General features: G+C 42.2%; 1 protein-coding gene across 2 annotated transcripts in view; it reads right to left on the reverse strand.

Moving 5' to 3' along the window:
• Positions 1-3,592: 3,592 nt before the first annotated feature.
• pkn1a (protein kinase N1a) overlaps positions 3,593-23,786 on the reverse strand; it is a 70,401-nt gene continuing 50,207 nt past the window's right edge. For both annotated transcript variants that reach the window (XM_080722297.1, XM_080722296.1), the window contains 16 exons: positions 23,395-23,589; positions 22,219-22,328; positions 21,733-21,876; positions 19,231-19,306; positions 17,674-17,809; positions 16,837-16,921; positions 13,647-13,726; positions 11,711-11,786; positions 11,029-11,120; positions 9,597-9,773; positions 8,863-8,925; positions 8,677-8,753; positions 8,379-8,521; positions 7,869-7,976; positions 7,610-7,690; positions 3,593-5,999 (listed from right to left, as the gene is read on the reverse strand). In XM_080722297.1, the coding sequence (XP_080578423.1) occupies positions 5,796-5,999; positions 7,610-7,690; positions 7,869-7,976; positions 8,379-8,521; positions 8,677-8,753; positions 8,863-8,925; positions 9,597-9,773; positions 11,029-11,120; positions 11,711-11,786; positions 13,647-13,726; positions 16,837-16,921; positions 17,674-17,809; positions 19,231-19,306; positions 21,733-21,876; positions 22,219-22,328; positions 23,395-23,589 (1,847 nt within the window). In that variant the 3' untranslated portion in view covers positions 3,593-5,795. The remainder of the gene's footprint in view (positions 6,000-7,609; positions 7,691-7,868; positions 7,977-8,378; positions 8,522-8,676; positions 8,754-8,862; positions 8,926-9,596; positions 9,774-11,028; positions 11,121-11,710; positions 11,787-13,646; positions 13,727-16,836; positions 16,922-17,673; positions 17,810-19,230; positions 19,307-21,732; positions 21,877-22,218; positions 22,329-23,394; positions 23,590-23,786) is intronic.

The raw sequence follows: 23,786 nt of genomic DNA on the forward strand, positions 1-23,786 counted from the left end.
TTTTTTTAACTTTGTTTATTTGATTTTCGATTGAAGCATGATTAGAGCAATAAAGGTGGTACAATAATATGAGTAGCAGCTTCTTTTGTACATACAGTAATGATAGCTTCTCCTCAACCCTAACCACTTTGGTAGTCCAACTCGTGAGTCATGACCTCCTCATACACTCATACACTACTCTGTCCACGTTTCCTGCGGGTGCATTACTATTGAATAATATAAAGTTACATTATGTGACATCATCCCAACAAATTATACAGGGTGTATCATTAGGGTGTATCAAGTGAAAAGTTATCACTTTTCACTTTATTGACAACTTCAATTGCAACTAGAAGCAGTGCTCTTCCGAGCACAGGTCTCCACCAGGCCGTGCATCCTGGTGGTGCTACTGTATAATAGGCCAATGTAAAAAGGGTGGCGTATGTTCTTCACCATAGATCTTTCATGGCAATCAGACACCGCATGCATGATTAGAAGCATTGTGTTCCAAAAATGTGTTTTGCTAAAGTCTACCTGCTCGTGGCGCTATAACAGGCCAATGTGAAAAAGATAGCATTTGTTCCTTGACCTAGTGGGAATATGTGTGGCAAATTTCACGGTAATCGCAAGCTGCATTGATGATTTGAGGCATTTTGTTCAAAAACGGAGCAATCCTGCAAACTTTGGAAGCTAATATTAGCCAATCAGGATGGAATATGAAATATCAGACGGATCGGACTTGATCACATGACCATACATAGAGATACTGTGTACCGATTTGCGTGATTTTTGGATAAGATCTCAAGGAGTAATATCCAAAAATGTGTTTTACATAAGTCGGCCCAAAGGTGGCGCTATAAAAGGTGAAAAATGTGAAAAATGCAGGGCAAAGGTTTATCCTTAGCCTCTAGGGAGTAAGCTTACAAAGTTTGAAACTGATCGGTGGAGTTATAGGTAAAACCACAAATCGGCCTGTTATAGCGCCACCATGAGGATGATTTAAAAACAATTAAGTGGCATTTCTTCCTCGGCCTAGTGGTAACATGTGTGCGCCACAGTGCGCGATTTCATGATAATTGCACTTTGCGTTTGGGATTTGAGGCATTTTGTTCTAAACGGCTCAATCCTACAAACTTTGGAAGCCAATCTTAGCCAATCAGGATGGAATATGCAAAATCGGACAGATCTGTGTCGATCACATGTGACTGTCGAGCATACCGATTTGTAGGATTTTTGGACAAAAGCTGTAAGAGTAGTGCACCACTAGGTGGCGCTAGAAAAGGCCCATTTGAAAAATTTAGGGCAGAGGTTCTAGATTGGCATCCAGGGAATGTGTGTGCTCACTTTGGCAGCGACCGGGCCAACGGCGACTGAGATTCGGTGCACACAAACTGCGAGGACGCACGCACGCACGGACGGACACACCGGACGAAGTGGAAAACATACTCTCCCCCATGCCTTCGGCTGGTGGAGACAATGAACAGACTGAACACTCATAGCCTATAATTATTAAAAAAAAAAATGTAAGCCTTGAGAAAAGTGATTATCATGCATTCCATGTTTCCATTTCTGGCAGTATACTATATATAAGTAGGGATGGGTATCATTCACCTTTTAATCGATACGATACCTTTTTCGATACCTGGGAATCGATATGATACCTTTTTCGATACCATTTTCGATACTTTTTATGTATTATTATTATTATAATTATTATTTGCCGGCTATTTTATAGACGTTAGATCATTATCATAATAATAAACATTATAGGCTATTCTCGGCTATTTTCACAGTAACAAGTGTAGCCTACTAAAGCAGTCATTAAACTTTCAGTAGCCCAACTGTTACATATGCGACCGGCAAGGGGTGCATTCAAAAGTATCGAAACAAGGTATCGTTCGTTTTTATGTGAACCGATACTCGATAGTATCGACGTCAGTGAATCGATACCATTAAAAGTATCGACGACGATACCCAACCCTATATATAAGAGCTCTTACTCTGACATTATGATATGTTTGAGTAGTGTTGCAAATCCTCCCACCCACCCAATACAGTTGGTGGTCATAGTTTGACTCAATAGTCAATAGGCACTTACTAGGCATACCTGAACTGAGCTGATCAGAGCCGGTAAGTTTAAGCCAGTGATTCTCAAAATCATATGCATTTGGCCACAGACCCCTATCTGAAAAGATTTTGTGCCAGCGACCCCCATAAGAGAAGAGTTATCAAGATTAGTCAAAATGTTTCATACAAGCTCAAAATGCATTGCAACTTGGTGGGCTTGTAGATTAGCTATTTTGGAAACATTCAAGTGTTTTAATTGTTCCTCATTTAGCTGGGGACCCCCTGGAAACTCCTCAAGGACTCTTGCGGATCGCTGGATATCACGTGAGAACCACTGGTCTAGGCACAGCTGTACTAATGGCAGCAGGACTTTTCTAAAGTCTGGAAGATTATTTGTTGGGTAGAGGCATATGCATACACTCTCAATGTTCTTATTTGAGAGTACATTTGTTTAGGTTATTAGAGTGCCTTGGTTTGAAGTTTCCCTAAATTGGCAGCTGTCCATTTCATCATTTGTCCATCCATACATGTTTAATCTGTACCATCAATTTAACTGTGTGCAGCCAATACATATTATTGGACGTACAGTACACACTCCTCATCTGATCTGATCCTAATACTTGATGTGTGTTATTCCGATGTCCAACTGCTTATCTAGTAAACAGCTAATTATAGCCTGCTAGAAATAACAAAACAAAAATCACTGTTGAAATATGCATTTGTACCTTTGATCTTTTTTTGACTGTAGGCTACTTCCCAGTACACATTAAAATCCTGAGTATTAATTTAAAGGATTTTACAGTCTCTTTCTTTTCTATTGTCTGAAATAATACTCCAATACACAGCCATGTTTTCTTTTCACCAGGTTTTCTTTATAAAATAACTCATCTCATTCTTTTAACATGGTTTTTATAGTCGTACACACAAGATAAGTAGAGTCAACACCGTCATACAGTACATACTTTCACAACAAAACTCTCCAGACACATAAGAGCCGTAGTGTTACAGAGTAGTGTTTCTCAAACCTTCCAGGCCGTGACCCAGCCCCCCCCAAAAAATATATATTTGAACTGGGGACCCCCCACCCTGACTTAAAGCCAAATTCCAATACTCTGTCAGCTGTCCCCCACAGGTCCCCCAGCATGGAGGTGTTACGGTGAAATTGGTGACCTGACAAAATATGTGACCACCTTGTGGACTTCACATAACTTACACGCAGGTCTTCAAATATAATAAACAAACCGCAATGATTTACCATTTACGTTCGGACACTGACGTGATATCTACACGATTGTCACATATTTTGGCAGTTCATCAATTTCATCGTAAAGCCTCTATCATAGTCCAAGGTGAAGAGCTATCACCTTACCGTGGTGTAGTTTTCTAGCTATCAGCTGAAAATGTATAACAAAGCCTAGGTGATAGCTAGAAAACTACACCGTGGTGAGGTGATAGCTCTTCACCTTGGACTATGATAGAGGCTTCACACCGCCATGCTGGAGGACAGGTGACGGAGGAAGCGAGGAGGGAGAAATAGAAAGAGAATTGGAATGAATTAGTTAAATTACATTTATTTTGACTCTGTTCCACAGATGTATGTGAAAATAGCAGATCTAAAGCTCACAACGGCTCATATTGCGAGGCATTAAATTGTGAGCTTGTAGATCTGGTATTTTCACCTTTTTTGCCTCCGTCTTAGGTTTGATAATTTGGCTAATGTTTGACCATTTTTATAGTAGTTTGATGATTACTTTAAAAATGTCACTTCCAAATGTGCAGATAGATACCCTGTATACACTTAAACTGCATGTTCTGGGGACTCCGACCACAGGTTGAGAACCACTGTACTATAGCCCGTCTTCCACTACAGTGACACAAGTCTGGACACTGGTGTCCAGTCCACTTGTAAATGATGTTGCAAGTTACTTGTAACTGATGTTACAAATCAGGCTTTATTCCTAAAGGACTTAATTGAATTGAACATGGGTGTTATTTAAATGATGCTATAAAGACTTTTCAACCACTTTAAACCCAGCACCCCCATTCTGGGCATGTCGCTACATTTTACATTTTCAGAAATGTTCATATTGCAATGCGTTGAGAGCTTGTAGATCTCGGCTATTTCCGCTACGAGACATCATTGTACGCCAAAGTATGTAACGGGGCTCAAGTGGTTAAGGGTTTACACCAAAAGAAATGGGAAACTATAAAGATAAGCATTGGCTCAAACAGACTAAATATGTTTATCACAGAGAACCCTGTGATCCAGGACAAAGCAGACCGCCACAAAATGTCTGATCAAATGTTTGTTTTGCTTTAAAACCTGTGGGTAAAATAATAGACATACCAGAGCAGCTTACCTACAGGTGACTTCAGATTATAGACCAATGAAATGTAATGGTACATCTAACTAAGCATACATTTCTTTACTCTTGCACAATAGATATGTCTTAGTTTTATCACTTCAACATTTAAGTCTCAGTGTTGAATTTAAGAATGGCAAAGAATGAAGCAAAAATGTCCAATCATATAGTACTTGCTGACAGTGTGCTCTATGTGCATTTTTATTTTATGACATAATGAATTAAGAGCAAATCCATTCTGTATAATAGAAAACCAATCCAAGTCAAAAGGCAAGTACATGTCAGCTGGAAATTCAACAATACATTGAATTCCTGTTCATTACCTACAACTCCTTTTTTTAAAATAGTCACAATCACTCATACAATTAAACTAACAAAACAAATATAAAAGTAAGTCACAACGGATAAGTCTATTGCTGTGAACGCATTAGAATCTTATCTGATTGACAGACTCATTCGCTTGAGCAGTGGTTCTACACCCCATTGTTGACACATAAGACAACTAGAACTGGGTAGCAACTGAATGTTATTGTCAACATACACAACACGTGATTGTTCTTCTCAGTGATGACAAACAAAGAATACATATTAATTCTACACATTCATATTTCTGCATCCTTGATCATTTTGACAACTCAACTGATTCCTCTCACATCTTCAGGATTCTTAGAGGAACATTTATGTAACATACTGTACTTCATCATCCCCATTGCATACCGGAGGATCACAAATGTATACAAAGGAACCCAGAATAAAAACAAACAGCTTCTCTGTGGAGCAAGTAGAAATGTAAGGCATCAATTTAAGAGGCCAAACTACAACCATACGTCCCCTCAAATGTCAATTTGTCTCACAGTACAAAGACTCCCCTCATGGAGTCCATGAGGGGAGTCTTGGGCAGTGAACTAACAGACACAAGGGAGGTTGGAAAGTGGAGTTTAAAGGGACAATGTTTGCAAGATTCATAATTAGGTATAATTAGATCCAATACAGCACAGCAGTCACATTGTTGTTTTTGTAGAAATGAAAAAAGGGGGGCAAGCTTGGTGCAGGAATGATGAGTCCTTTCTTTCCTTTGGAAACAGTCATTGTTGTTTTTGTTTTTTTGTAATAGAACTTCATTTCCCATCAACCCTTTCTCTTGACAGGATGCAGCCGTGCACCAACGGAGACTGCATTAACTGTCTGCATTCATTTTTGCCAATAGTACAAGCAATGCCTACATCATCGATCAACATTCATTCACAGTATGGTGGCAGAAAGACGGTCAGTCTGTCAGTAGCGACACCCAGTCCTACCCGATGAAACCACCACAGAAACCCTCTATATGACCTTTGTGCCTCGGTCACGCGATGTTGAACGCTGCAGCCTTTGAACCTCTGTCCACTAGCAGAGGTCAGAGACATAGTCAAAGTCTTTGAAGCTGTCCTGGTCCTTGCGGGAGAGAGTGCGAGGTTCTCGGGGAGGTGTGAGCGTCGGGGCCTCGGTGGTGAACTCCTCGTCAAAGTTGCTGACGTCCTCCTTGCCGCCGATGGAGGGGACAAAGGGAGGGGGGAGTTTCCTCTGGAGCAAGGCCTCCCAGTCCAGACCCTGACGAGAGATGACAAAAGGGAGAGAAAAAGGAAAGGGAAGGTGAGAGAGAGCGAGGGAAAGTGGGAGAGGAATGGAAAGAGAGGTGAGAGCGAGGGAAAGTTGGGAGAGGAAAGGAGAGAGGTGAGAGAGCGAGAGGAAAGAGGGAGAGAGGGAAGAAGAGGGAAGGGTTTGAGAATAAGGGTGAGATGGGAAATAAATGAGAAAAAAGAGGAAGTGATCAAGGAGAGGAAGAACGAACAATGGCGGTTGATATAAACATAGATCTGGTCTCATACAGTACTGTACATTGAAGAGAGATGATACCTAGCACACAGTACATTATGCAGAGAACAAATCATTACGCCTTTCCAGTTCAGAGGTTTTAATGCAGAGGTTCTCAAACGGTGTGCTGAGGCACACTGGTGTGTCCATGTGTGCCTTGGGATTTTGTGACATCCGAGTCTGACAACCACACATTATTATTGCAATATATTATATTATACAAAAATTATGATTTCTTGAATTATTAATTCTGTTTGTGTCGACATTCCCCATACAGAGGCTAATTCTATACCCTAAAAACATACTTTAACCACTTTCAAGCTCTTGTCCCTATTTTGGACATGGGGACATAGTCAAAAAGGTGATCCCCGCCAGGCCGGAAGGGCAGAAGTTGGGGGAATTATGTTTTCACTCCTGTGAGTTCGTTGTTCTGGGCACAATTCTGGGCACCGCTGGACTGATCGGCATGAAACCTTACACGCGCACACTCTCGGGAGGCCAAGGACCACGAATTGTTCAAATCGGCTTCATGGTGGCTTTGGTTTCTGGGCAGAGAACGCCCGAGCCGAGAATAGCAGACCTCCAAGCTCACAACGGTCTTGAGCATGAATCAGAATGTCAGCAATTCGCGGCACACAACACCGTTGCACGGTATATACAGTATGTCTCACTAGGGAGCACCTCACCAGCCAACACAGGAGAAGTGGAACATTGGAACGATACAGAGAATATTAGAGAACCACGATGAGAACCATGTAGAGTCAATCGTAATCTGCTCTGTATCGTTACAATTTTAGTGCCACTTTACCTCATGGTAAGGGTTAGGGTTAAATATATATATATATATATATATATATATATATATATATATATATATATATATATATATATATATATATATAGTCTCAATAGAATGTAGCCTCCCAAAAAGTACCGCCCCCTTCTCGAAATGAGCCCCTTGTGACATAGCATGGGGCCGATTTCAAAAGAGTACCTTTCAGACATGCCCATTCAGAAAATCACTGAAATGAAAGGCAAGGCTTTGAGTTGAAGGATGTTTTTTTAGGCTGGAAGAGACACAAAAATGTAAAATTCATGGTGGGGCCCCTTTAAACAAATAATTTGTCTATTGCCGTTGCACGCACATTCTCACTCAGTCAAGGAAGGACTGCCACCCCAATCATTTAAATCAGCCTCATGGTGGCGCCATAACAGGTCTCAATACAGCCCTGGGTAGGTAGAGTTCAGAGGATTTACAGTATCTTTGTGTTGCAACCAGTGACCTTTTCTGCTGTTGAAATGCATGTGGAGCGAATGTCATACATACTAAAATATATCCTTCTCACCCTGAAAAATGGCTGCTTCTTCACCTCCTCTGCGTCTTTCTCACCAGAGCCCAGTCTTCTCTCAGGGTTCCTCCTCAACAGCTGCTCGCGCACGCACACGCACACACACACACACACACACACACACACACACACACACACACACACACACACACACACACACACACAATATGAATATATCAATCGTCATGTCTCAGAATAGACTAAATCACAGATGATCAGATGTCATTGTGTGTACATGTTTTTTGGTATTTCTTACCCTCCTCATAATTCCGATGGCTTCAGTGGAGAGGAAACGTGGGTAGCGGACCTCATCGTTGACAATGCTGTCAAACACCTCTTCTTCATCATCTCCTGGGAATGGAGACTACAAAACACACGCAGACACTTTAGTCCTAGAGACCTTTTTGGGACCATCAAATCCCCAATAAATGTGTTTCCCACAGAAAGAATGTTATCGTTCAACCTAACAGTCAGTTTTGACTCCGTCACAAATTAACAGTCTCTATTAAAAAATAAGTCAGCTTAACTTTTTCGCTCATAGCTCAAAAAAGCTAATAACACTGAACAGGTAGAGCAGGGGTAGGCAACCTTATTGCACAAACACCTACCGTCTGTTTAACCGACACATATGATACTTGGAGTTGTTCAATAATTGAAGCTAAACAATTATTGTTTAGCTTCATCACCGACTATTCACACACGTGTGCTCTGATACATTAGGTTGCACAGCACTGCACAGGTTACATGTCACGTGACAAATTCTCACCTCTCCTACCAACATCTCATAGACCAGAACTCCTAGCCCCCACCAGTCCACTGCCCTGGTGTAGGATGTGTCCGTTAGGACTTCAGGGGCCAAGAATTCTGGGGTCCCACAGAACGTACTGGTCCGGTCACCAAAGCCCATTCCTACAGGATGGGAGAGAGGTAAGGTAGAGGAAGCAAGGAAAGGAGAAAAGGCAAACATTGAAGGAGGAAGGGAATAGTGGAGGAGAGAAGAACAGAGGATTAGGCTATGTAGATACTGTATGTAGATGATGTACGTAAAGACTCAAAGCAGTCACCTTCTTTACACAGTCCGAAGTCAGCGATCTTGACATAACCATCTTTGTCCAGCAGTAGATTGTCTAGTTTAAGGTCGCTGGAAAGTGTGAAGAGGAACAAAAAGATGAGGGTTTGAAAATGCCTTCACATGGAACAGTAGAAGGTCCAAAGCATGAGGTTAAATGGCTATTTCAGGCTGTACTTACCGGTACACAATCTTATGGTCATGGAGATACTGCAGTCCAAGTACCACACAGGCCGAATAAAACCTGTGGGTTAGCAATAAAACAACACTTTATTTGTAAGACAATGGCAGCTAGCAGAGACCGTTCATTGTTTGTGTGAATATGTTTACATCTAGCAGAATCGCTTTTACACTCTATGACCTCTAGGTTGTTAGTTAACGGAATGGGTTTACTGTTCTAAAACTCTAGGCATGTTGTCTTATTTCGTTGCGGTTAGTGAAAAGTAAACCTCATGTACTCAAAACTGTTACTTTTCAGAAAATGGTAAAATGTATCCAATGTAGTTATTTAGTCAAACAGCTCTTGTAAATACTTGTAATTGGTTAAATATTTATAAAACCCACAGAAAAACTAACATAGCAAAAATAGCAGATCTACAAGTTGAGCTTGTGGATCAGCTATTTTTGCTACTTTTGTGTGACACTGTAGTATGACGTAGTAGGGCTTTAATTCCTTCCTTCCTTCAAATTATGGAGATTCTCTCACGCACACACGCACACACACACACAACCCGTCCTCTACTTGAGTATTTCCAATTTCTAATACTTTTACTTCTACTCCACTACATTTCGGATCCAGATATTGTACTTTAACTCCACTACAATTATTTGAAAACTTTATTTGTCGCGAGTATTGATACTTTTACTTAAGTAACACATTTGAGTACTTTTTCCACCGCTGCGCACAATACATACACGGCCCGGGGCTCAGTGAAGACATCAGTGTGGATGTGCATCATCAGGTCGCCTCCTGCTGTGTACTCCATGACAAAACACACATGTTCTGGCGTCTGGAAACACGCAAACAGGTTGACCAGGAATGGATGGCGGGAAGTGTTGACCGCCTCAAAGATGCGCTTCTCACACATCAGACTGGGGGTGGGAAAGATACAAGAGATGAGTAAGGCTGCATTCACACCAAAGAGTGATATACCCTTTCCTTGTCCTAGGGGAATGAGGGGGGGAGAGGTATCCAATTCATTCCCTATGGAAGTCACATGGTTTCATGCCTCTAGCAAGCCTCTTGGGGGGAGGGTGTCGTCGCTTTAAGCCAAGGGCAGGTGACTTTACTGTGTGTAGGAAGCTGAAGGGGACGAAGGAATGGTACCAGGGAAGTGGAAGGAATGAGGAGAGAGAGCAAGCAAGGAGCAAAGGAAAGGAAGGGAATGAGAAAGTGTTTGTGTGTGTGTGTGGGGAGGGGAGAACATCAGAGAATGAAGGAGAGGACAGGAAAGGGAGACAGAGGTGAGGAAAGAGAAATGAGGGACGTTGAGACATAATTAGATGGTGCTTATTTTGGTCTTTTCCCAATCTAAAGTTAAACCGTGCTCCACCCACAGATGTACTGTAATTATGCTTATTTGAGGCACAGTAACCTATAGATTAAATGGGAAGAAACTGGATGTTGTGAAGAAATGGACAGTTTCAAAAAAATCAAACCTTGGTTCGAAGTGGAGCGGTGAATTTGAGCAGTTCCAGGTCTATGTTTTTGATTCTATGTGTTCTAAATCTATGAACTCTGTCCTAGATCTATAATGCAGTGATGTTGCTAGCTTTTTAATGTGTCATGCTGTTGTGTGTGTGTGTGTGGGGGGGGGGGGGGGGGGGGTTAGTGTTGGTGCGTGCGCGTGTGTGTGTGTGTGTGTGTGTGCGTTTGTGTAGTGAGTGTGGGTGGGGGGGTGTGTGTGTGTGTGTGTCATGCTGTTGTGTGTGTGGGGGGGGGGGGGTGAGTGTTGCTGCGTGAGTGTGGGTGGGGGGGGGGGGGTGTCATGATGTTGTGTGTGTGTGTGTGTGTGTGTGTGTGTGGGGGGGGGGGGGTGAGTGTTGCTGCGTGCGCGTGTGTGTGTGTGTGTGTGTGTGTGCGTGCGTGTGTGTGCGTGGGGGGGGGGGGGGGGGTGAGTGTTGCTGCATGTGTGTGTGTGTGTGTGTGTATGTGTGCCTGCACAACAGCGCCCCTCCTTTAACTTGTGTGGCCACTCAAGGTATTGCCAGGCTACAGACATAGCCACCCAGAGACATAGCCACCCACAGACATACCTGTCTATTGGGAGCGCTTTCACCGCTCCAAAAAGAAAATGGACATGATAATAACACACCCTCTGATAGACTGTTACAAAACCACACACACCTCTCTACTTCATCTCTAGCTACAATATCTCCTTTCTTCAGGGCCTTGATGGCATACATTGTGCCTGTCTTCTTGTATTCGGATAACAACACCTGGGAAAGACAAAGTGAGGTTATTCACATTTATGATCAATGATGTGATACATGTTTAGAATAGGTATGTTAGTACTGAAGAAGGAGTGAGAACAAGTTTATTTCTTCATTTGATTCTATAATAATAAGTAAGAAAAACATGTCCTAATTGAAGTTAAATGTATTATAATTCTAACATTCATAAACAAAAAGGCCTGGGCTTTGTAAATTATTACAACCATTTAATTGGCTAACCTTAAGTCTAAAACAAATGAGGCCATGGCTCTACTAACCAGGTGTACAAGAATGCTAGCATCTAAAACATAACTGCTGCTAATCATTCTAATGACAGAGTGATGATTAATTAATATGTACAGTATGGCATGAAAACCTGTCTCCACAAGGTCCATCTTTCACTAACTGACCAACCTTAGTAGTTACAGTATATAGGATGAGCATAATATCTATGAATGTTTTGAGTGTTTACTTTTGCGTTATGATTATGCCAACTTGTGCTATCAATGAAAGCATGAACTTAAGCAAAATAAACAAAGGAATCATTGCAAAAAAAAAGGTCATCATATTTTCACGTCGGTGACATTTGTTTGTACCTTCCCAAAATGGCCTCTACCCAGCACAGCGATCAGCCTGAAGTCCTGGAGGCAGAGAGGGTCTTTCCTCTGCTTGCTGGAGGGACAGACCGAGTCAGTCACAATATGAACTAGGGCATTCACGAATAGTGATTTTTAGTATTCGAATTATTCGACCTCAAAGCATTCGAATATAGTGGAAGAAATATGTAACAAAAATAGGCTAATGTGTTCACTTCCGGCAGAAAGCGTGAAAATTTGCACCTAGGGGTATTTTTGTGCGCCAAATTCAAAAATTGACGGTCCCAAGCACTTTTCCCATGGGATCTGGTGGCTCTCATTCACTTACCATACTAGGGAAAAAAGACCCCCCAAAAATCTTCTTTAAATAGCATGTGAGGGGTCTATCTAGTTGTTTTCATGATTCTGAATCCATTGCAAGCATTTGTTTTGCACGAAAAACATTCCTTGGGCAAGACATGGACCCTACACAACTGTGAAAAGTGATGACTCATAACTAAACCATAGTTTTGTGGGGTCCATTTCTTGCCCAAGGAATGTTTTTGTGCAAAACAAATGCTTGGAATGGATTCAGAATCATGAAAACCCCCTAGATAGAACCCTCACATGCTACTTAAAGAAGATTTTTGGGGGGTCTTTTTTTCCTAACCCTAACCCTATGGTAAGTGAATTAGAGAAAAGTGAATTTGGGACCGTCAATTTTTGAATTCAGCGCACAAAAATACCCCTAGGTGCAAATTTTCACGCTTTCTGACGGAAGTGAACACCTTTTTCACATATTTCTCCCACTAATAGTCGAATATTCGACAGGACTGGCCAAACTGTCGGAAATTAAGTAAGCAAGAGGAGAACATTTGAAAATAGCCGATCTACATGCTCACAACACCTCGCAACGCGAGGCGTTGTGAGAATGTAGATCTGCTATTTTCACAATATTTATCTGCGGAAACTGAGTCACATTAAATGTAATGCCTATAATTCCAAGTGCTTGTCGGGGTGGGGGTCCCCAGCTCAAATATGTTTATTTTGGGGGTCACGGCCTAAAAAGGTTTGAGAACCCCTGGTATAGAGCATTAACAAATTCATCTACCAGGGGCATTGACAACTCATTCTTATGACTTCCTATCTAGCCAAGCTTTATAAACTATATATTTTTTAAAGAGAAAACAATAAAAAAATAAAAATAAGCGAATATTCGACTTTGGCGAACAACGTCGAATATTGACTTTGATATTTGAATATTCGAATATTTGGTGAATGCCCTAATATGAACCAAACCCCAGGGTGGACGATCAACAGAGAGGTGATAGCTTGGGGGCCGGGATTCAGTGGTGTAAAGTAACTAAGTACATTTACATTAAGTACTGCACTTAAGTACAATTTTGAGGTACTTTTACTTCTACTCCACTACATCTTGGATCCAAATATTGTACTTTTATTCCACTATATTTATTTGAACTATTTACTAGTTACTTTGCAGACATAATTGTAATATTACAAAACATACATTAACTACTGTAGCTCTATTTTATACCTAGGCTATTTGAAAATAGACGATCTATAAAGCTCACAATGCGGTGCGACGCGTTGTGAGCTTGTAGATCGGCTATTTTCAAACATTTTGTACTTTTACTTTTATTACTATAAGTAAATTGTGATGCCAACACTTTGATACTTTTACTCAAGCACATTTTGATTTCCAGACTTTTACTTGTTACAGAGTATTTCTATACTGTAGTATTGATACTTTTACTTAAGTAATAAATGTGAGTGTACATTTTCCACCACGGCCGAGATGGTTGCGAGCAGCACTGATGCAATGGTATGAATTTAACAAAATGTGTATCATTGGATCCTGCAATGCATTTCAGATTGTAATTAGGCTGATTGGTGAGACACTGTGTGTGTGTGTGCGTGCGTGCGTGTATCTAAGCACCTGCAAACAGAGGGGGTTTGGACAGGACACTCTGGGGTGAGGTCTGGGGGAGAGAAGGGCTCGATGACGGGCAACTGCTCCTGAGAGGGGGGAGAGGAGAACATGGCAGGCCAGAGATACACAGAAGGAAAGAACCCCCCCAAAAAAAAACATGAGGCTCATGAAGAGGCAGGAAAAACACACCCGCGACGACAGACATGTATATAATGGAAGGAGGAAGACGAATAACACCTAGTAGCCAGATCGCAATACTCATACATCTGTCTTCTTCTCACTAGGGATGGGACGATAAGCGATATTATCGCGTATCGTGATAAAAAACACTCACGATAGTCGTATCGTGGAGATTTAATTTATCGTGATATTGTCCTCCGTCATGCACTGGGATCAGTTCACCTTTTATTGGTAAAAGGTACTTATAATATACCTACTTGATACAGTCTTTTCCTCACTCTCTATCAAATGTCTTAGACTAGCCGAAATAGCCGATCTACAAGCTCACAACGCGTTGCAGCTATTTTTTGGCAAATCATGTTCATCCCCAGGATAATGAATTTTGATTATCGCGATAATATCGTAAATCGCGATTTCTTGTCACAATAATCGTGATATGAAATTATCATATCATCCCATCCCTACTTCTCACCTACTGCATCGTCCGTCCTCCAGCATGTCGGTGTTACAGTGAAATTGGTGACCTGCCGAAATATGTGACCACCTTGTTGTGACCTTCACATAACGACAATGTTCAGACATTGACGACGTACTTCACTGCTGTTTGTTTATTGCGACCGAAGGTCGCATATACTCTGAAAAACCGTGTCGCTTGAGTGTCCTTCCTTCCTTCCGTAACCTCTGTGATGTCAGTGTGATGTCAACAGTGTGATGTCAACACTATATATGGAGATAGTCCAGTCCATCATGTCATATGGGACTACCGTCATAGACAGTAGCCAAAAGAGAAGGATACACAAGACTAAGAAAGACAAAAAAAGGAGGAGGAGGATAAAGATACCAAAAGGAGAGAGAAGAAAGGGTGGATGAGGTACAATGTGTCTCAGAAAAGAAAAGGAGGTGGCAACGGGGGCGGCTAGATAAAGTTATTAGGCCTGGATCCGACTTTAAGTCGACGTACAGGATTCCAGAAGTGTAGCGCTTATTCGCTCTTGTATCAAACTGGTACTCGAAACGTTCTTAGAATTTAATATATATTTTCTAAAGTAAATATGGGGGCGGCTGTGAAAAAAAGAGAAGAATAAAAAAGAAAAAAAGGAGGAGGAGGATAAAGATACCAAAAGGAGAGAGAAGAAAGGGTGGATGAGGTACAATGTGCGGTATCCTCCTTGTCAAGCTCGACGTTGGTCATTTGGACCTATACATGGAGAAATGGAGCGAACCTGTTTGGCCTAAACATGGAGATGTGGTACAGAATGACTCATATATGGGCATAAAAAGTATGTCATGTGACATCACTTCCAGTACAGACAGTCAGACAGACAGCCATTGACTCCGGCCTAACAATGGCTACTGTCTATGACGGTAGTCCCATATGACATGATGGACTGGACTATCTCCATATATAGTGTTCTCCACATCTCCATGTTTAGGCCCTATCGCTCACACCCTAGGTGGGGTTGGCGATAGGGCCTTTCTGTGTGGAGTTTGCATGTTCTCCCCGTGTCTCCTAGGGTTGATACCCTCACAAAAACATGAACAAACTCCCCCCAGAATGATAACAACTAGAATCGTCAGAGAAACGCTGTGGTTGGCCAGATAGTCAAGAATTGGCTGTCGCATGTCACCCTGAGGTCGCATTCCACCCTCAGGTGTCTTACTAGTTAGTTAAAACCTAGTGGTATTTAGGCCACATATTGCAGTCAAGGCCTTGGCACCTGGTGTCACATGGGCGGACCGCATCGGAAAAAGTGGACCTTTGCAGGGACCTCCCACGGGTCACAAACAAGTTCAGAGAGAGAAGGACGAGGCTGGCTTGGCAACTAGCAACCGGAGGAACTAGCGAGCAAACTGACACTGTGGGAGCCAACCCAAGGCACTGCTCGGAGGGGAAAGAGGCATACCACCTACAGTACGTAGACAGCCAGGAGTCTCAAGTTGGTGTTGGCCAGTCCACACTCTCGCATGGCATTGCAAGACTTAAGTATGTATTGTGTGTGTGTGTCTACAAGATGGTCACATATTTTGTCAGGTCACCAATTTCATGCTGGAGGACGGAGGAGGTAGTAATGTGAATATTAGGATCTGACTAGTGTCATTACAACAACAGCCACTAGGTGTCCAAACAACCTTCTTGGCATATCTCTCCCTATGTCCAATGAAACCTAATGACCCAATGAGACAATATGGTTAACCATATTGTGTATTTATTTTAAAGTTTTGAAGATGTTATTGTTATCGATGTTTTAGGACCACAACGGAACCAAGTCCACCCCAAGACTTTTTTGTGGTATCCTTTTAGCCAAAATACTTTATTGTGCCTTCGTGCTAATTTGACTAATAAAGTATTCAATCAATCAATCAATCAATCAAAAAACGATGTGTAAATGCAGCACTTTTCTCTATCCATTTGCAAAACAAAATGTAAACAAATGCTCAGATCTTCAAAACTACTGAAAACTTCAAACAAACATCTATTCATCAAACTGACAAATCAAAAGTCGGTTCAGTAATCCGATAACTGGGGTTGGCCTATTCTGTTTAGGGGTGTGTCTTTTAACATGTTTTAAATGGAGATATACCCATTCAATTCCCTCTATATACCAAATAGATTTCCTGAAAATAGCCAAATCTACAACGCATTGTAGCTTGAATATGTACCATATTCACCCAATATTTGCCCCAGAATATGGACTCTAGGGTTGGAGTTTTTACTTTACACATCTGTTTTAGGACCCACCCTTTTCTCTCCAGTTTTAGACATTGCCAATCCCCCCTCCCATGGGTACAGTCCCTGTCACTGCCAAGTGCCAACCCCCACAGTTTGTGGGTAGTTGACGGCTGCTTCTTTTCACCTGACAGGGAGGAGTTTCACTGGGAGGGCGTACCATGTTCAAAGGAACACGCTATCCTTCCCAGTTCCGCTCTCTGCTGAACAGGCCGCCACGGGCCAACCCGGCCAAGTCAGAACCACTGGAGGAATTAAACCTCCCCCATTTCTGTCAGTCGGTCTCACCGGAATGTGCGTTTCCGTGTCTCTCTTGTAATCGGAACTAAACGGAGTGTCGCTGTCTAGACTCAGTTTCTCCACCGAGATCTCCCTGCAAAACACGCACACACACAGAATATGCACACACAAACACGTACGCCAATGAAGCAAAGCAGACAGACAGATGAACAAAGAAACACAAAGGGGTGGTTAGACGTGGGTATTGAAAGCATTGACATGCTCTTGCATTTCAAAAGGACACACACAGGGAAGAGCGTTTGTGGAGGTGGAGATGGCTGTTTTTCCACATATATGACATGTGCACATGTCTGAGGGTTTGATGACCTCATATGAAGCGTATCCCACACATTGTGTGTGTGTGTGTGTGTGTGTGTGTGTGTGTGTGTGTGTGTGTGTGTGTGTGTGTGTGTGTGTGTGTACAGTGCACACACACGGCCAATACTGAGTGCATATATTGATTGTATGTGCATTAAGGCACTGGGAATGGAGTGGTATAAAGTACATTTACTCTGTAAGTACTGTACTTGGGTACAATTTTGTGGTACTTTTACTTTACTGGAGTATTTCCAAATGTCAGTACTCTTACTACTAACACATCTCAGAGCCAAAACAAATTGCACTACAATTCTCTTTTTTTTTTGTATTCAAAGGAGATTTGAAAATAGCCGATCTATAATCTGAAAACAAGTAGATCAGTTTTTACATACATCTTAGTACTTTTACTTGTAGTACTTTTTGATGACAATGCTTTTGTAACAGTATTTTCATATTGTGGTAGTACTGCTACTTTTACTTTAAGTAAAATATGCGAGTGTGCTTCTTTTGCATTACATGGACCCTTACCCAGCGTTGAGTGTAAGGCTGTGTGCATTGGGGCTGTACGTTCCTGTGTTGTTAACGGTGGGGATGGCGTTCCGGAGCAGCCTCACCCAGGTGCCAATGTCCACGTTCATCTGACGAGCACGCAGGAACGCCTTGCCTGGAGGAAGAATACACAACACAATGACCAATGTACACAAACGGGGGCGTCACAAGGGGGGGGAAAGTGTCACGGAGTTACTTGGGCCCAAGGTGGAGGGGCCTTAATTATTTTATACTTTATTTTTTGAAAAGTCGTGAAAATGTGTGCAAATCTTTGATATATATGTATTTTTTAAGCAAACATTTGTAACTCAAATCTTGCTTAAATATTATGAGATGGGGGTCCGTGGCCAAATACATATAATTTCTGGGGTTCTTGACATGAAAAGGTTTGAGCACCACTGACATAGAAACATAGGTTTTTCAAAAAACCTTGTAAGGATTTGAAATATTCAAAGACGATTTTTCAAAAATAGCAGATCTACAAGCTCGCAGCGCGGCACTCGGTGCGCGACATGCAGTATATCTGCTATTTTTCAATAGTTAAAGTTATACCATGTAACTTTTTTTATAAAACAAATCTTAAAATTGTCCTAACTGTTAAATCTCTAAAGTTTTAGAACACCCACTCCGTTATTTTCAGCTTCTAAAGCCTTCTCTTTATATGGTTTCTATGAGCCGTGAGGGGGGGAGAATTTCGCGGAAAAATTGCGTCATCACACTACCGGCCAATCACAGCGAGGGTTATACACTGCCGGCCAATCACAGCGCATCTTGAAGTGGGGTCGCTATGGCGGCCATATTTGTAGTCGCCCGTGTGTCTCTATACTCAGAAGGTAACCTCGCCTACCAGGCAGGGTGAAGGAGTCCGTTTCTCCGGAATGCCTGAACGCACAGGAACCAGGGACCCCTCTAAAGATAGATCTCGGCGAGGTGGAGGCAGACGAGGTGGAGGCAGACGCGAAAAACGTCCGAAAGACGCGGACGCGACCGCGGTTTGCTATAGGGCTACTGACCACTAGTTGAGCATCTTACACAGTATAGCTTTAAAGCACAAAATAATGCGTAATAATGCGTTCCCATTCTAAATGGGTTAAAACCCCTCCCCCCATGAAGAACATTCATGGGGGGCCCGCAGTGAATCCTTGTACCCAGGGCCCAGAATTTGGTGCTACACCCGTGAATGCAATCAATGACCAATGTACACAATCAATCTAATTGTCACTTACTTGCAGAACAGATATCACGTGTACTTTCTCAAAACATCTACAATTCCTTCTACCAATACCCAGCTTTACACAAGATAAGACAAACACATAAGTGAACACTAGAGGGTGCTGTGCTCTGAAGTGAAACTCACTTTCGTGTACCATACCATAGGAAACGGAATGGATATATAATAGTTGTAACAGATCTTGAGCTGAATAAGCATTCTCTCATCACTTCAAGAGTCAAGTGACAGCCTCATAAATCCAAATGATGAGATTTAAAACGATAAGATCACACTTAGTATGATAAAAAATAAAATGCCTTCCTCACCTTGCTGTTTAGAGAAAACCTTCTTCTGCCTCCGGAGGCGAGGAACTCTGTCAATGACTGGATTAAAGAAGATCACCTGGAAAACATTCACACACATTTCAAGAACATATTTGGCAGGTGTGTTTACAGGAAGTGCACACGTGTGTGTGTGTGTGTGTGTGTGTGTGTGTGTGTGTGAGTCAGAAACAGCTGATCCGGGGGTCACAAGGGTTGTTTAATACGCTCAGTCAGCAAACCTCAGATCAACGGCTCAGATCGACTCTCAGAACTACAAATGAGTTCCATCTATAAACAATGCAGACTTCAGGGAGTTGTCTGCACACTCGCTGACAGCAAGGACACAGTCCAGGATATTGGCCAGGATACATCCATCATAGTCAGGAGAAACATTTCACATCCAGACAAATCCTAATAACCAATAATTTACGAATGCCAGGCTCTCACAGCAATTTGTCATGATTGAATCAGTACACAAACAGTAGTTTGTTTGACTCTTGTTTTATTTTGGTGGGTATACCATAATTTATTATAACCTCCCCAAGCAAAGCGCACAATTGCTCTATCATGGAAGAACATTCAAAGGCCACAGGCGAGCCGATGACTCAGGGAAATGAGCAGTTGCTGTGCTATGGAAAGGATAACTTATATTCTGAAGTAGGGATTGGACGATACGCGATATTACCGTATATTGTGATAAAAAACACTCACGATAATCATATTGTGGAGATTTAATTTATCATGATATCGTCTTCCGTCATGCACTGGGATCAATTCACCCTTTATTTGCTGAGCTGCATATCCGGTACCACTTAAACACTCCATAATTGGTAAAAGGGAAATTTTGATTATCGCGATAATATCGTAAATCACAATTTCTTTGGTCACAATAATCGTGATCGTCCCATCCCTACTCTGAAGAGGAAAGGTGAATGTATGATAGGGTTTGGGAGGCCTTTTACCCAACTTTTATGTTGACGTGTCGGAAATGCTTCGAAAAGGACGATAATGGAAATACCTCATGAACTGTTGTGACTTTATACACTTTATGGACACTATTGCATTTGCTCTCTTTGTTGATCTGATTTATTTATTTTATTGATTTCTGTTAGGTGGCTGGTCTTTTGTTGTCGTTTTGTTTCTGCTACTGTATCTAAAGTTTGTCTTTTATTATAATTTTGTTTAAAAACAATAAACATATTGTTTAAAATATTGTTTAAAAATAAATTATACCCTCCCACAAACACGGCATGCGCACCTATATGCACCGAATGAAATGACCGCTCTCTTGTTAAGTTAATGTGGGAATTACTTTGAAACTCCACTGGCCAGCGGTCATTGTCACCTCAAGGCAATAGCCACATCACCTTCGGAGGCCACATTATCACATAAAAAAGGCCATTTGAACTGAAGTCTACATTCTTGCTGCCCCCAAACCCTATTGTTGCTGATCAGACACATTTCCTCGGATGGTTACTGGACGGTACACGTCCCCCCCCCCAAAATCTTCTTGGGACGGTATACTACGTACTGTATATAGCGTAATGCGGTAGAACATTTAGACCAGTGGTTCTCAACCTGTGGGTTTTTGGGGGTCCCCAGATGATTAGCTTAATGTGAAACATTGTTTTCTCACTCAAAGGTAAACAAACCAACATAACGTTTGAGTCTATAAAGGGTATCTGCACATTCCTAAAGTGACAATCTAAGGACTTTTTAATACCTCTAAAATGACAAATTAAACATTGGGCAAACTGTCAAATATTAGAGGCAGAAATTGCGAAAATAGCCGATCTACATGCTCACAACGCCTTGCAACACGAGGCGTTGTTAACATGCAGATCTGCTATTTTCACAATAGAACTGTGTTATACAAAATGTAATGCCTCAACTCTTAGTGCTCGTCAGGGTGGGGGTCCCCACTTAAAATATGATTATTATTTTGGGGGTCGCGGCCTGAAAAGGTTGAGAACCACTGGTTTAGAGTAGACTGTGTACCTCAGCCAGCAGCAGGCCCTGTGGTTCTATTGGTTTAGACTGTGGTTCTATTGGTTTAGACTGTGGTTCTATTGGTTTAGACTGTGGTTCTATTGGTTTAGACTGTGGTTCCATTGGTTTAGACTGTGGTTCTATTGGTTTAGACAGTGGTTCTATTGGTTTAGACTGTACCTCAGCCAGCAGCAGGCCCTGTGGTTCTATTGGTTTAAACTGTACCTCAGCCAGCAGCAGGCCCTGTGGTTCTATTGGTTTAGACTGTGGTTCTATTGGTTTAGACTGTGGTTCTATTGGTTTAGACTGTGGTTCTATTGGTTTAGACTGTGGTTCTATTGGTTTAGACTGTACCTCAGCCAGCAGCAGGCCCTGTGGTTCTATTGGTTTAGACTGTGGTTCTATTAGACTGTACCTCAGCCAGCAGCAGGCCCTGTGGTTCTATTGGTTTAGAGTTAGACTGTACCTCAGCCAGCAGCAGGCCCTGTGGTTCTATTGGTTTAGAGTAGACTGTACCTCAGCCAGCAGCAGGCCCTGTGGTTCCAGCTCCAGCTGAACTCTGTGCTTCTGGTTGTCCAGGAAGTCCTCCAGCTTCAGGTACTTCAGAGCACACAGTGAGCGGAAGTCCTTCCAGTAGACCGCGATCTCCATCTCCCTTGACTGACACACAACACACACACAGATGAATATTAATCCAAACAAATATAAAGACACACATTTTCTAAAAAGATATGCTTTTCTGCATTTAATGATTAGTACACAGTAGAGAGAGAGAGAGACAGGAAACAGGGGAGAGAGACAGGGTTTGACACGCAGCAAAGGTCGGTGAGCTCGGGAATCGAACCTGTGACTTGCTGCATTAGAGCATATTTTCACTTTATGGATGTTTGCATGTATGGTTGATACGTGTGTGTGTGTGTGTGTGTGTGTGTGTGTGTGTGTGTGTGTGTGTGTGTGTGTGTGTGTGTGTGTGTGTGTGTGTGTGTGTGTGTGTGTACCAACCCTCTCCAGCTCCACGGTGAAGGTTTGATCCCAGGCCTGTTCTCCCACAGTCCTCCAGGCAGTCTGACCCACGACCATGTTGTCCATCTTCAGTACTGCACTCACCTCCGCTACACACACACATTCAATACATGTAAAGTTAGGTGCACATGCCACAAATGCACATGCACAATCGTAAAATAAAAGGCATTTGGTACAAATATATGCTGACAAGTTAGATACCATGCACTTTACACAGGAGGTAAAACTAGAACAGATATAAGCACTTTTCTAATGTATCATAGCACTGAGCAGTGCAGAAAGGCCACAGCGGGGCCCACTCTAGAATACAGAACACAATTCAATTATTTATGATTTATACTACTACTTAATGTCCTTGGCAAGGCTCCAGCTTAGTGCAAAGGGCTTTAAAAAAAAACAGATGAGTCTACTTGGATAAATGCATCCGTCTTCTGATAAAGCTGCCTCATCATGAACTAACTTGTACGTATTATGAGCATGTGAACCCCCACCTCCACAGTTAAATCTACTGTGTCCCATCACTCCCATGTATTCATTTGTAACTATGAGTACACAAATGTACACATTTGGTTGAATTTATACTCTCAAGAGTTATTTATTGTACTCTGCACACACACTTACTGGAAGGGTTCCCAAACTTTGCAGGCCAGGACCCCCCAAAATAATCATATTTTGATGACAAGCACTTTTTAGTTTGACTCGGTTTCACAGATAAATATTGTGAAAATAGACGATTATTTCATAGATTGATTCATAAACTAGTTTGACAGCGCTGTCATCAGTCTATGTTAGATTCATGTTGATGTGTTTTTATAGACCTTTAACCACTTAAATTGTTACTTACTAAACTTCACATTTCACTCTGTACTTGGTCTGCTCTTTTTTGCCTCTACACCAAACCTATTCGCCAAAAATAGCCGATCTACAAGCTCTCAACGCCTTGCATTGCGAGGCGTTGAGAGCTTGTAGATCTGCTAATTGGGATGCGAGGGTTCAAGTTGTTAATTTTAAAATAATGATCCTATCGCCTAAAGATTTGGCAGCCCCCCTGTAGTAACTCTGAGGACCCCTAGGGGTCCCGGAACCCATGTTGAAGAGCCCCGCATTAAGTTAATCATCTGAGGGACCCCCAGTTTGGGGACCACAGTGACTTACTGGAGAGCTCGTCGGCCTTGCTGGGTGTCTTTCCGCTGACTGAGCCGCTGCGTCCGTACAGTCCCTTACTGCCTCTCATGAAGGACCTGCTGTCTCCTGGGCTGTAGCAGGGCAGCATGACAGCCGTGCCCTTGTTGCGTCCGGGGACCACCTCCAGCACCCCGACACAGCCTAGCACCTGCACCTGGAGAGTACCTGTCAACACATACAATGTTACATACAATGTTCAAGGTTTGGTTCACACAAACAAAGCCTGTGGGCCAAATGCAGCACTTTGATCCATCTTCTCGTCCAGGAAACAATACATCCATTAGTCCTAAACGACAGTTTCTTTTATTTTAGTATATAAAACTCCCACACACCCGTCTTCAAATGCTGAACAACAACGTTTT

The sequence above is a fragment of the Nannobrachium achirus genome (assembly GCF_963921795.1).
Source record: "Nannobrachium achirus genome assembly, chromosome: 3".
Lineage (NCBI taxonomy): Eukaryota > Metazoa > Chordata > Actinopteri > Myctophiformes > Myctophidae > Nannobrachium > Nannobrachium achirus.